The following is a 12,592-nucleotide window of genomic DNA, read 5'->3' as shown; positions in this document are numbered from 1 at the left end:
ATCTATCTATCTATCTATCTATCTATCTATCTATCTATCTATCATATAGTGTATTCTATCTATCTATCTATCTGTCTGTCTGTCTGTCTGTCTGTCTGTCTGTCTGTCTGTCTATCTATCTATCTATCTATCTATCTATCTATCTATCTATCTATCATATAGTGTATTCTATCTATCTATCTATCTTATCTATCTATCTATCTATCTATCTATCTATCTATCTATCTATCTATCTATCTATCGTATAGTGTATTCTATCTATCTGTAGTCTATCTATCTATCTATCTATCTCTCTATCTATCTATCTATCTATCTATCTATCTATCTATCTATCTATCATATAGTGTATTCTATCTATCTATCTATCTATCTATCTATCTATCTATCTATCTATCTATCTATCATATAGTGTATTCTATCTATCTATCTATCTATGTATCTATCTATCTATCTATCATATAGTGTATTCTATCTATCTATCTATCTATCTATCATATAGTGTATTCTATCTATCTATCTATCTATCTATCATATAGTGTATTCTATCTATCTATCTATCTATCTATCTATCATATAGTGTATTCTTTCTGTCTATCTATCTATCACATGGAGGTTTTCAAATAAACAGCTACGTAGAGACCTACAGATTGCTATTCATGACATCGTTTTTAATTTGTTTATTCTGCGGTTACATTTGACCTTTGAACTGTTGCGGCGCTCTGACCCTTCGCTATATAACAGGAAGCTGAAATGGACAAGCCCTCCATGAGCTGCCACTCTGCCTTCACTCTTTTCTTGGCTGCCTGAATCTCTCCAGATGCAAACTCAGCTTTTCCTATCCATCTGTGGACTTAATATTTTACTAAAAAGAAAGATCTGAAAATAAAAGTTCATGAAGATAGCACATAACATAGTAAATAATTAACATATACTGCTGGCTTCTAACAAAGGGACCTTTATTAATCCAGCATGACAAATTGATTAGTTTAGAAAATAGGAATAAATAAATGAACCACAATTCACCTTCTGCATGAGAAGAATCAAATAACATAAAGCCCTCACTTCCTCCTAATTTATGACACAGTGATTTGGGCCCACATTTAAATGGGATCAATGATGCTGGAACAATAAACTTGGCAACTTCCAGTAGCAATGAAACGCGCCGCTGGTGTTTATGACACGAGCCCTGACCTTTTCCAGTGGTGTGTTGGAAGCTGAGGTGTAATCAGTCTGCTGCCCTCCTTCCCTCCCTTCCAACGTAATACAGTGAACTGTCAAGTCTAAAGGTCAGGCGCTCAGATAAATGCAGTCCGCACACCCCCACCGCGCTCAGAGAGGTCAATGTGGCCGCCTGTCGAGTAAGCAGCAAATGCGAAGCTTATGAATAACAAACATGTCATATGTAGCGAGTACCTAAAGGTGACAAGTGAATGCAACTCCTTTTATCCCACAGGATGGCTTCCTTTACGTGGAAACAAGCGGCGATCGTGTCATTTGTGCTGAGTGGTAAGAATTTGTTTTGCTTTCTAACAGAGATGCGTTACTGGACTGTCACATAAATGGAAGTGTTAAGAGAAGAAACAGGTCCAAACTGGTGAATAACCAAATATTTGTGATGCTCTAATTAAACAATTTTTTAAATTCTGACCTTTTTCACCCTATAAAATGATGCCACAGTCCTTCCCATTACATGAGAGCAGCTGCCACCCAGAGGTTTCGGGTTGTGTCCTCCAGGACCACGCTGGCTCATTCTTAGGCTAACTAGAGCTTCTTTAATCTTTTTGTTATAAAAGTTACATTATCGGGGCAGCACGGTGGCGCAGTGGGTAGCGCTGCTAGTTAGGAGACCTGGGTTCGCTTCCCGGGTGCTCCGTGTGTGGAGTTTGCATCTTCTCCCCGTGTCTGCGTGGGTTTCCTCCCACAGTCCAAACACATGCAGGTTAGGTTCTTGGGGGGTGTGTGTGTGTGTGGGTGGGCTGGCACCCTGCCCAGGGGTTTGTTTCCTGCCTTGTGCCCTGTGTTGGCTGGGATTGGCTCCAGCAGACCCCTGTGACCCTGTAGTTAGGATATAGCGGGTTGGATAATGGATGGATGGATGGAAGTTACATTATCATTTGTTTGCAGGTTTGTTTTGTAAGAAATGGAGCGTAAATGTTGATTTGTGTTGTGAAATGTCCTGGCTTTGTGGACCTTCTCATGAAAATTATCAGAGCATGACAGACAGAAAGAAAGAAAAATGATGAGGAGCGGCAGCTGAGTCCAGCAGATCTGATCAATTGCTACTTCTGCGGACCACCCAAAATAGCCTCCAGTTGAGCTTTAAAGGTCCCCAGGGTGCTGCTACTCGTACCATAAACTTGCCTTTCTTAGTGAGAACAAAGTGCTTTTTCAATGCATGTTTTATAGTAAAACAGGGGGCTGCACAGATCTTCCTAAGTCACAATAGTACAGCAAATGAGAAATTAGCACAGAAATATTTGGATATAGCAAATGATAAACATACAGCATATCCAATAAACAGATGTATGTGATTGTTTGATTTGTGACAGTAAAATGTCTGCCCATGTTCGTCTCCTGCCTTATGCCCTGTGTTCCTGAGATACGTTTAGCCTCTCCAAGGCCTTGATGTAGATAAGCAAGTTCAGAAAACAAACAGATTAAAGTCTGCAAATCATCTATTAGTTTTTAGAATTTGCTTTTTTCGTTGTACGTTTTTCAGGAGCTTCCCTGTAGTTTCAGCTAAAAGGTAGGAATCATTTTTGGAAGGACCACCACTCTGTCACTAGGTATACCCACACAGAGTCAGACAGTCCATCATGCACACCTTTGGGGTGTTGGAAGAAACCCAGCATATCTGGAGAAAATTCACGCAAACTTAATGCAGACATCGACTTGGCTTGGTGTTGAACTCCAGTCCATTTCTTTGTGACTTAGCAGAGCTGACATACTCCGCTGTTTTACTTTTAGTCCCTCATGTTTAGGAGGTCAGTCAGTCAGTCATTTTCTAACCCGCTATATCCTAACACAGGGGTCTGCTGGAGCCAATCCCAGCCAACACAGGGCGCGAGGCAGGAAACAAACCCCGGGCAGGGCGCCAACCCACCGCAAGAAGTTTAGGATGTGAAAAAGAAAAATGAATATACCCCATGCAGATATTAAAGTTCAACATCCAAATGACTAAAACAGCCCATGAGCATCTTGCTCTCTTGTGCCTGCTCATCGGTATCTAGTAGGAAAAATATCTTTAAAAAAACTGCGGTGGTTTGTTTCCTGCCTCGTGCCCTGTGTTGGCTGGGATTGGCTCCAGCAGACCCCCGTGACCCTGTAGTTAGGATATAGCGGGTTGGATGATGGATAGATGGGTGTCTTTAAAAATATGAACATACTCTCAAAATGGGCAGATGGGAAGTACCTAAACAATGCAATTATTCCCACATTTCTAATAGGAAAGCCCAGCAGGAAGGACCCAGAAGAAAAGCAGAGACAATAACCAGGGGGTTTAATAAATGTGGGTAGCGTCTGAATCGAAGAGCAGACTAAATGAAATGCTTTGACTCAGGGCTGGCCTACCCAGCGGCACTAAAGCTTTGGTTGTGTTTGCGCATTCACTGATTTATTGCTTTTCTTTTATACGCAGGTGTGTTAACTGCACCTTTTATGCAAGAAGAAGATGCAAATCAGTTCATTCGCCTTAAAAGACAAGCTCAATATACACATGATGGATACTGGGACCCCAATGGTGCAAATAATGTATGGGGCTACACAATCAGGGAACAGGTAAGGGGGGAAAAAAAGGAACAAACCTTTTGACCCGTCAAATGTTGGTCTTAAAAGTAACACAGTCAGCTAAACCGAGCGGCAGGACTGATCTTGAGATGTTTACAGTCAGAGAGAAATGACCAGGCGTGACTTTAATTTGTGCAAACACATCCACAAAATCAAACAACTCTACTTCAGTTAACATTCCTCTCTTCACCCATTTCGGAATTTCAGACACATGTCCCATGGTGCCCTTAGAGGTGCTCGGCATTCAGCAATCATTTGAATGTCAGGCCAAGGGTTTTATCCACCGCAGTTCCAGTTGTGTTTTGCTGAGCTGGGCTCTGTTTAATGTCTTGAGGGTCAAAGGTCGGTAATTGACTTTGTTGTTGGGTCATCTGATCTGAGGCCATGTATTGTGGACACATCTGTAAAGAGAGGTGCTGTGCTGTTACGTGACACCTGAGAAGACCCAGTCAGCTGGTGAGGGTATGCTGGGAATGACAAGGGGATGCTTGTGTTTGGGATGAGTTCACCTGTTAACCCTGTAAGAGCTTCACCTGGATCTCCAGAAATGATAAGGACATAAAGTCTGAATGAACTGTGATCTGCGTATTAACTTCACGAATGGAGGAAGATGTGAGCAGAAGCTTGTTAGGGTCGGTCATGGCAGTACCACTAGGACACCTGTAATAAAGAGGCCCTCCATTCAGTGTTAGAAGGTGGGCCTCCAGATGTGACTGAATAATACTGGCATGCCAGAAAGCAGCAACGAGAGCAGTGGCCAAAATAAAACCTTGTGTTTGGGTGAAGTCTGTTGAAGCCATGGAGAGTGACTTTCAGGTGGCCTCAGAGAGGTTCTGGCAAACTATTTGACTCAGGAAGTGTAGGTGGAAGGTCATCCAGCTGCGCCCAGCAAAGGTATTAAAATGATGACATCAACTTGGGGATGTTACTGAGCAGTGGAATGAAACATCTGAGGAACTCCTAAAGCTGGTGGAAATGCCCTCTTCATTTACAAAAACGGGGACAATAACCACTCCTAAGATTTGTGGGAAATCCTATATCTGGGTACTGAAAGGCAGATTCCATAACAACACAACATGTTTTTTATCCGGGCACAGATCATAGGAATTTTCCATGCTTCAAACATGAAAAACTATACGCCCATGTACCACATAGTATCTTGTGGCATGTGCTTCAAGGGTATGGGTAACCAGGGCTGCTACTGTGTGCCCCCCAGTCCATTTATTTACACATTTTTAGTTAAGTCAAGTTCCTTCAATATAGACATTGGGCTCCTGTGAATTCTGCCTCTTCTTCCTTTCATAGACCAGATATCAAAGCCTAGATACTAGAGGCTTAGATACTATCCTGGAACCAAAGGGCTGCATCCCAGGTGTTTGCAGAGGATGTTGTCCTCACGGCTTCATCAGACTGTGATCTTTGGCAAACACTAGAACAGATTACAGTTGAGTGTGATGTGGTTGGCATTAGAATTGGACCCTTCAAATCTGTGGTCATGGTTCTCTCCTTGAAAACCGTGATTTGTTCAAGTAGTGGGTGAGCAGCTATCCTAAGTGAAGAAGTTCAAGTGCAGAACCTGAGGATATTGTTCAAGTGTGAGGACAGAGGTGATCACGAGATTGACCTGTAAACCGTTGCAGTGACAGCAGTTTTACAGATGTTGTGTTGGACTGTGGCCGTGAAGAGGGCGCTAAGACATTGGAGAAAACTTCTGATTTACTATTCATGCTCTATGCCTTCCTTGGAGATGAACCACTGCTTCCCCAGACTAAGAGGCGCTAGTTGAGGGGATTTTAGCATGTATTTAGGTTTTCCCTGGGCACCATGGGAAGAAGACCCAAAGACAAGCTCAGGATATGCTGGTTAAGTTATATTCAGTATCCCTCAGCAGACCTGGCAGCGTCTAGGATTTCCCCAGCAGACAGAGGCTGTTTGAAGTTAATGGGGATGAGATGGCTTGGTTGACCAGCTCAACATTTCTCTAACATGACCATCACCAGGAAAATTGGAATAAAAATAATAATCATGATTCATTTATTAACCCAATAAAAAATTGCATACCAATCTTGAATTCCCATGTCTCATAAACTACCTTTGCTGAGATCCTTTCCAGTTTCTCTAACACACCGTAAACCACGTTGTTTACTAGCATTTATCAAAATGAGTGTGCTACATTTATCAGCTTCAAGAACCACACTGCCCACTAGTGGCTGCTGCTGGACGTGTTGTTGAATGGAGCAGAGAGACTTTAGTTAAATATCAGAAAAGATGCTAACAGTGAATCAGTCGGTGGAATTCCTCATGGGAGGTCCCGTCAGTGCTAGCTGAATACTGAATCTTACTCTGCTACTATTGAACATGCAATCAATTAGCTATGGCAAATGCTATTAGTAAGAACAGACGTATCTTAAGTAGACAAATCACATCAACTATAGATACGCCAAGTTTAAAGAAAAGCCAAACCACCTGGTACCTCTACCAGCATCTCGCTGAATATCTGCTTTTCATGAGACTTTCACACTCACATCTTACAAATGCTAAGATGGCTACGTCATCCTATGAACTAATGGAACTACACACCATGAACCAATCTGCCACCATTCCACAGACCAGCTCTGTGGCATTAAAAGACAGAAGCCTATCGTTCTGAGAATTTGGCTGGATGGAGATGCAGTGAGAACATCGTGGGCGAATCGTCAATCTCCATCACTTTGTGCTGCCCACCGCCATACTCTTCAGCATCACTGAGACCAATGCTTGCACTAAAGCCTTCATGTGGTTCCTGTTTATACATTTCCTCTGAGCGTCTCTGGTCCCTGTCCAGAGGATATACTGGGTGGGCTGCTGCCACTCAAACCTCCAGGCCCTCCCACGTCTGCCCACCAGCCTATAAATAGCTGCTTGCCAGCTGCCATGGGCACCTGTGGATGTATAACTCCATAACATTTGTTTTCAGGCTTTTGGTGAATCCAAATTAGTAACCATCAGTTCCTGATTCTCTGTTGCTATAAAACACCATAAGAAGAGGGGCTGCCTGGATATCCTGACGGTCAACGTTATGTTGTTTGTACAGATACTTTGCACGCTGGTTTTTAATAACGGCAGTTCAAATACATCTCAGTTGATGCCATAGTTGAAGCATTCGGCCTACAGTCAGTTATCATGGAAAAAGAGTATTGTTCGTCCGTAGCTTTAAAATTGAGATGCGTGTAGATCTGGGGCCTCTTCTTCCAGTTTTAGTGTCGGACACGAGCCATTGTTGCACTGGAATAGCAGTCAGTCACGAGTCACACTTACTCAGTCAACCAAATCTGGACATGTTTGGGATGACACTGGAGAGAAAGTGCCAACTCTACACAGACTGTGCCAGGGCCAGGATTTCAATCCAGGAGCTCCAGTATGAGGCAGCATTGCTAACCGTTTGATCACATAGTAATAGCCTATAAAGTGACCCTTTATTAAACCTGCTCAGGGTGTCAGTAAGGCTGCTGAAATCCAGGGTGTGATGCTGCCCCATCGCAGGAGCCTTAAACACACACACACACACACACACACACACTTACTCATGCTGGACACTCTCTTCAGGGTAATTTGTCCAATTCTGTGTACTGAACGCTGTTGTCAATTTCTTAGTAACATTAAGGAGACACTGTTGTTCACTACCGCTTTAGCTAATTATGCAAACACGAAATGGCGGCTCAGTTACTTTGGCAGAAGGCATTTCTGCTCTCTAAGCTGCTTGAAATGTGTGCCACTTTGTGTTTAGCATTCTGCATTACATGTGCAATATACACGCATGCATGCAGTAAAATATTAATGGCTAATGAGGTTTTCTGAATTTTAGGCAAACGAATACTGGGATTTCCTGAGAACGACTGCCCAATATTACATGGACATGGGCGCCTTTTTTGATGCATCTGTTGCTGAGTAAGTTGCGCTCAAGTTATTTCAAATGATGTGGTAAATCAAGGTGGCGCAAGTAGTGCAGGATAGAAGACACAGCAAATTGTTAAAATGTCTTTTTTTTCTGGACACTTCACCAAGGCCTTTTGTAACATTTCTAAAAATCAGCAGAAGTATGAGCCAGTTTGTGATGAAGGGTCTTACAGTACATAAGAAAGTGAAATGAATCAAATTAGCCTCCAGTAACTTTCAAATTATAAGCCAATATTAGTGGCGATTTTTAGATAGCAGACACTATATATCCTAGCCTATTTTTAGGCACTTTTAGAGCCCACCAAGGTCATACATAAATTAACTTTGACAGTCTGTTCATCTGTAACTTGAGATACCAGAGCCCTCACTAATGGGTGGCACCTAAACTGGTCCATCGGAAAATGGGCTTCTTGTAAAAAGGATTGCAAATAATTATGCGGCCATAGATGCCGAATGTAAATGGATTATGTTTAATCAGCAGAGGATCGAGTTCTACTGTTGTTGGCCTCATTTACTTTCATATCAGCTTCATTGCTTTGTTTTCGTAACTATATCATTACTTGGTGTGTCTTTTTTATTGTCTCTGAAGTGAAAACAACAGGCTGTACATGGATATGCTGAGGAACGTTGGAGCTCACATTCATGGCCAAGCCGAAGGAAACTGAAGGCTAAAGTGCAGTGAACAAAACTGACGTCCTTTCGAACGAACCTCTCCCAGTCTTTAAGCTTTTACTGTATGAGGTCAGTCAAGAACGGGCGCACACATCCAAGAATCTGACAGACATTATGAACGACAAAACGGGTTTCAAGGCTCAGTCACAATGGTGCTGCGCTCATCTGTCAACAAGACAATTTTGTATTTTATTTTTTAGAAGTGAAAAAACGGAGGACCGCAGGATTCTCACATTTACTTTTCCTTCTGTTAGCGTGTTCTGAATGTTCTCCACGTTGTTCTGCACACCTCGTCTGCTTTTCTGTTTATTTGCTTGTAACTGTAAGCATTGAAAATGGCTCCTCTGTTATGTAGTCTTTGGGGGCTTATAAATGGCAAAAAAAATTACTTTTGTAATTAAATTATATTGTTATTACTCTCCACAAGTGTTTTTCTTAATTTTTTTTCAAAGATTATAGCCAAGTTAGCTGATATATTTTACATTAGCGTTAGTCAATGAATAAAGTTTTCAGTAGCAGGTCATTTTGCGTGTTTGACTTTTCTTTAGTATTCTTAGCTCTTAGTCATAGTTTGCTTTTGGTCCTTTCCCTTGTGGAAGAAATTAAATTTGCAGATTAGAATTTGAACCTCTCGCAGGAGAAGAGCTGTCCTATACGTCTTCAGTCTCACTTGATGAAGAGGAGCGTTCCTCACACGCAGTCTAGCACAGCTTGGTCAGAATATGAAGGGCGTCGCTCCATTTTACATAACAGTGTCCATCGATGCATTCGTTTACTCTGGTCGCTTACACCCAAGTGACTGATATAAAATAAAAGTCCATTTTGTTATTTTTTAGTTCTTCTTATTTCTTTGAGTTGAGCCGCCACACTTGAAATTTCTGTGCATGTAACAAGTGACCATTCTGGTTGTTTACAGGACATCTGCTGACTTCTTAGTCACCTCTTAGCCATCCTTCAGTACATTTTGTGTATTACATCAACCTTTCTTCAGGTACATTCTTTGTTTGCTTGACCATCATGTATATTTCAATGTACACGATGCAAACTTTTAAATTACATTACCTTTAAAATATTCTTTCACACCCTGCTATATACAGTAAGTACCCTGTTATAAATATCCAGTTAAGCAGATTAAGGTGATGTGTGAAAAAAGTAGTGTATAATTTGACAATAGAGTTTATACTCTGCTGTTCTTTTATTATTTTAGTAGAAAAACAATGGAGGAGGTGAAGTGCATCAGAAATAGTGAAGGGGAAGATACAGACAGTAAAATAGCGGATGCTCTAAGCTTGCATTTCTCTGAGGTCTTCACAGGTGAGCAAGTGGATAACCTCCGAGTGGTAACAGGGACTACTAAGGAGGTAGTGAGGGATTTGGAAATTGTAGAGAGAGAAGTGCTGCTCAGATTAAAATGGCTGAAATCAAACAAATCACCAGAAGGCTAGTGAGTACAGATATAAACCCTTGACACACATTGTTTAGGAAGTCATTGCACACTGGAGAGATTCTGAAGGACTAGAAAATGGCAAATATCATCCCATTATATAAAAAGGGTGACAAGGCAGATCCAAGCAACTATAGGCCAGTAAGCTTAACGTTCATCACAGGAAAATTAATGGAAGGAATTATTAAGGATAAGATTGAGCAACACATGACAAGGACACGAGTTATTCTGAACAGTCAGCATGGGTTTAGAAGAGGGAGGTCGGGTTTTACTAACAGGTTGCAACAAAAGCATACGATCAAAGTGGAGCTTATGATATTATTTATCCTGACTTTCAGAAAGCATTTGATAAGGTGCCACATGAGAGGTTGGGCATCAAATTAAAAGAAGTGGGAGTTCAGGGTGATGTTTATAGATGGGTGCAGAATTGGCACAGACACAGGATCGATCATTTTTATAGTTGTAACGATTCAGGCAGCATTAAAGAGTTACTTTACTTTGTTTAAATATCTTGGGTTTGCAGTAGCAAATTATGTAGCTGTTTGGTTTGTTTCTGGGCATGTTGTAATATTTTTTATTGTTATATTTTGATTCTCCAGTGCTACCATTTTGCTTTACCATCCGTGTTGGTATTTTGTGGTTCTGTTGCGCTCACTATGGACATGGTTTCAGGGGTTACGCTCCATAACACCATCGGAACAACACTTTATAAGCAAGTGTCACATGCTAAATGCTGACCGAAGTTGTGGATGCTTTAGCAAAAAATGTAGTCTACAATTTCTGCATTATTTTAGAGTTCTAACCCCACTGTTTTTCCTTTAGACTACAATTTTTTTTTCTAGTGTTTTGGTTTTGTCAACAAGTATCATGTCCTTCCGGTCTTGACCCCTCACTAAGTATGAAGGTAAACAGTTCATCTTCTGGTCCTTACAAGTCCTGAAAACTGCCTCACCATTCTACAGGCAGTAGGGGAGTGAAGTGCACTGCTATCTTGAATAGACCCCGTCAAAGATGTCACATGTCCTCGAAGGTGACAGTCACTTAGCCACCACATTATTATTATTATTATTATTATTGGAAATGTGCATAGCGACTGGCCGACTCCTTTAGCTTACCCCGCTACTAACCAACATGAAACTAAATTCTTAACAGAAAGATGATAATGATATATCTCAGACTGAAATTTACTCTGGTAATGAGAAAAGTCTCCAGAAATTAACTAGATCTCATGGAAGAAAAGTACGTACTAGAAAAAGGTCTTTTATGCACAGAAGATCGATCCTGAGTCTAAATCCAGTGGTATCTGTGCTCACATACAAAAACGGATTTCAAGCTATCTGAGCAGAAAACAAAGAGTACGATAAGAGGAGAAGGTGCCACATGTCACTGGCGGAGCTGTGCTTTTACCTTAGTGACACTGATTTCCTTCCATCCATCCATTATCCAACCTGCTATATCCTAACTATGGGATCACAGGGTCTGCTGGAGCCAATCCCAGCCAACACAGGGCGCAAGGCAGGAAACAAATCCCAGGAGGGCGCCAGCCCACCGCAGGACACTGATTTCTTGCTGTATATTTCTCATTTTATGATGTAACTAGGCTGACCCGCCTTTTAAGGCAACCGACTTTTAAGTTGACCACTTCTTAAGGCAATTCAATATGTAGATCAATTTGATATTTTATACAAACTCATTCATTTGGTTATATTGCATTTGAGCGGTATTACTTTAATACTCGTAGTTTCTGTTATTTTGTGATGAAATTTAAACTTTTTTCTATATTGAGGTCGCCCTTTTGAACCCCCCTGATATTTACTACGCGGTGAGGCATTTGTACTCCATCAACATTAATTATTTCCAGAGACATAATTTTGTCAATTTTTCCAGCGCATCGCGCACAAAAGCAAGGGAACGTTGGGAGCACCAGAATTCTGCTCACATCGTGTCTCTTCGTACCGCAAGCTGCAAGTAGTAAGTCTGTGATAAGCGGAATACCGCTACGCTTTCCACTCACGGGACGGAAGGACAATCCCTACCGCTTTTATATAGTAAAAAAGAAGAAGAAGATATCGCACAGTCTGGAGTAGAAAATCATCTTTTACCTGGAAAAACGAAACTACAAATCCCATCATGCATTGCAAAATGGACGGGGCGTGTGTGAAACTCCGCGCCTGCGTAGCACTCATGGGACGGAAGGACAATCCCGACCGCTTTTATATAGAAGGATGTTTCCTGCTCACTTCAAGATGATGCATGCTGTTAAAATTGCCATAAAAACAGTGAATGATAACTTGCTGTAACAAATTCCATAGGAAGGCAACAGAAACCTAAATTATACAGTAAAGGCATTTGATGCTGATGTACAGGAGGTGTGCTCTGAAAAAAGACTTGGGAGATTATATTGACAAAGTCTCATCCTGAAGGGATTTTGCACAATTCCATATAATGAAAGAACTGAGACTGACTTACCTGGGAAAAGGTGTACCGCTGTGAATAATGAAGGCTAGGGAAGCTCATCACATCAGCAATGCACACGGTTCACTAATGATGCTCCTTGTGATCTTCCTTTTTACTTGAAGCTCTCTTGAGGTTCTTGTCACACGATTGTGTTTTCTCTCTAAAACGTTTCCATGCTTATGACTCTTTTTCTTGTATATTGTTAAATAACATACACTTCTGGGCTGCTCCTTGAGTTTTGTTCTCATCTTGAAATGTTTGTCCCCCTAGAATGCTGTAAAAAAGCTTTCTCTCTGT

At 41.3% G+C, this 12,592-nt stretch overlaps 1 protein-coding gene across 1 annotated transcript; it reads left to right on the top strand.

The window, feature by feature from the left end:
- Positions 1-1,318: 1,318 nt before the first annotated feature.
- Positions 1,319-8,888, top strand: LOC120523852 (uncharacterized protein C3orf85-like). The gene is made up of 4 exons (XM_039745514.1): positions 1,319-1,506; positions 3,638-3,777; positions 7,631-7,713; positions 8,312-8,888. Exons 1-4 carry the CDS (start codon positions 1,431-1,433, stop codon positions 8,385-8,387), a joined length of 375 nt encoding a protein of 124 aa, XP_039601448.1. The 5' UTR covers positions 1,319-1,430; the 3' UTR covers positions 8,388-8,888.
- The last annotated feature ends 3,704 nt before the right edge of the window (positions 8,889-12,592 follow it).

Source organism: Polypterus senegalus, chromosome 2 (assembly GCF_016835505.1).
Source record: "Polypterus senegalus isolate Bchr_013 chromosome 2, ASM1683550v1, whole genome shotgun sequence".
Classification (NCBI taxonomy): domain Eukaryota; kingdom Metazoa; phylum Chordata; class Cladistia; order Polypteriformes; family Polypteridae; genus Polypterus; species Polypterus senegalus.
This window is presented reverse-complemented; position numbering and strand designations above follow the sequence as displayed.

Excerpts from the sequence above, each read along its gene's own strand:
- LOC120523852 (XM_039745514.1), top strand. The coding sequence starts at position 1,431 with ATGCAACTCCTTTTATCCCACAGGATGGCTTCCTTTACGTGGAAACAA. Across the intron at positions 1,507-3,637 it reads CGTGTCATTTGTGCTGAGTG|GTGTGTTAACTGCACCTTTT; the intron begins GTAAGAATTTGT and ends TTTTATACGCAG. Across the intron at positions 3,778-7,630 it reads GCTACACAATCAGGGAACAG|GCAAACGAATACTGGGATTT; the intron begins GTAAGGGGGGAA and ends TCTGAATTTTAG.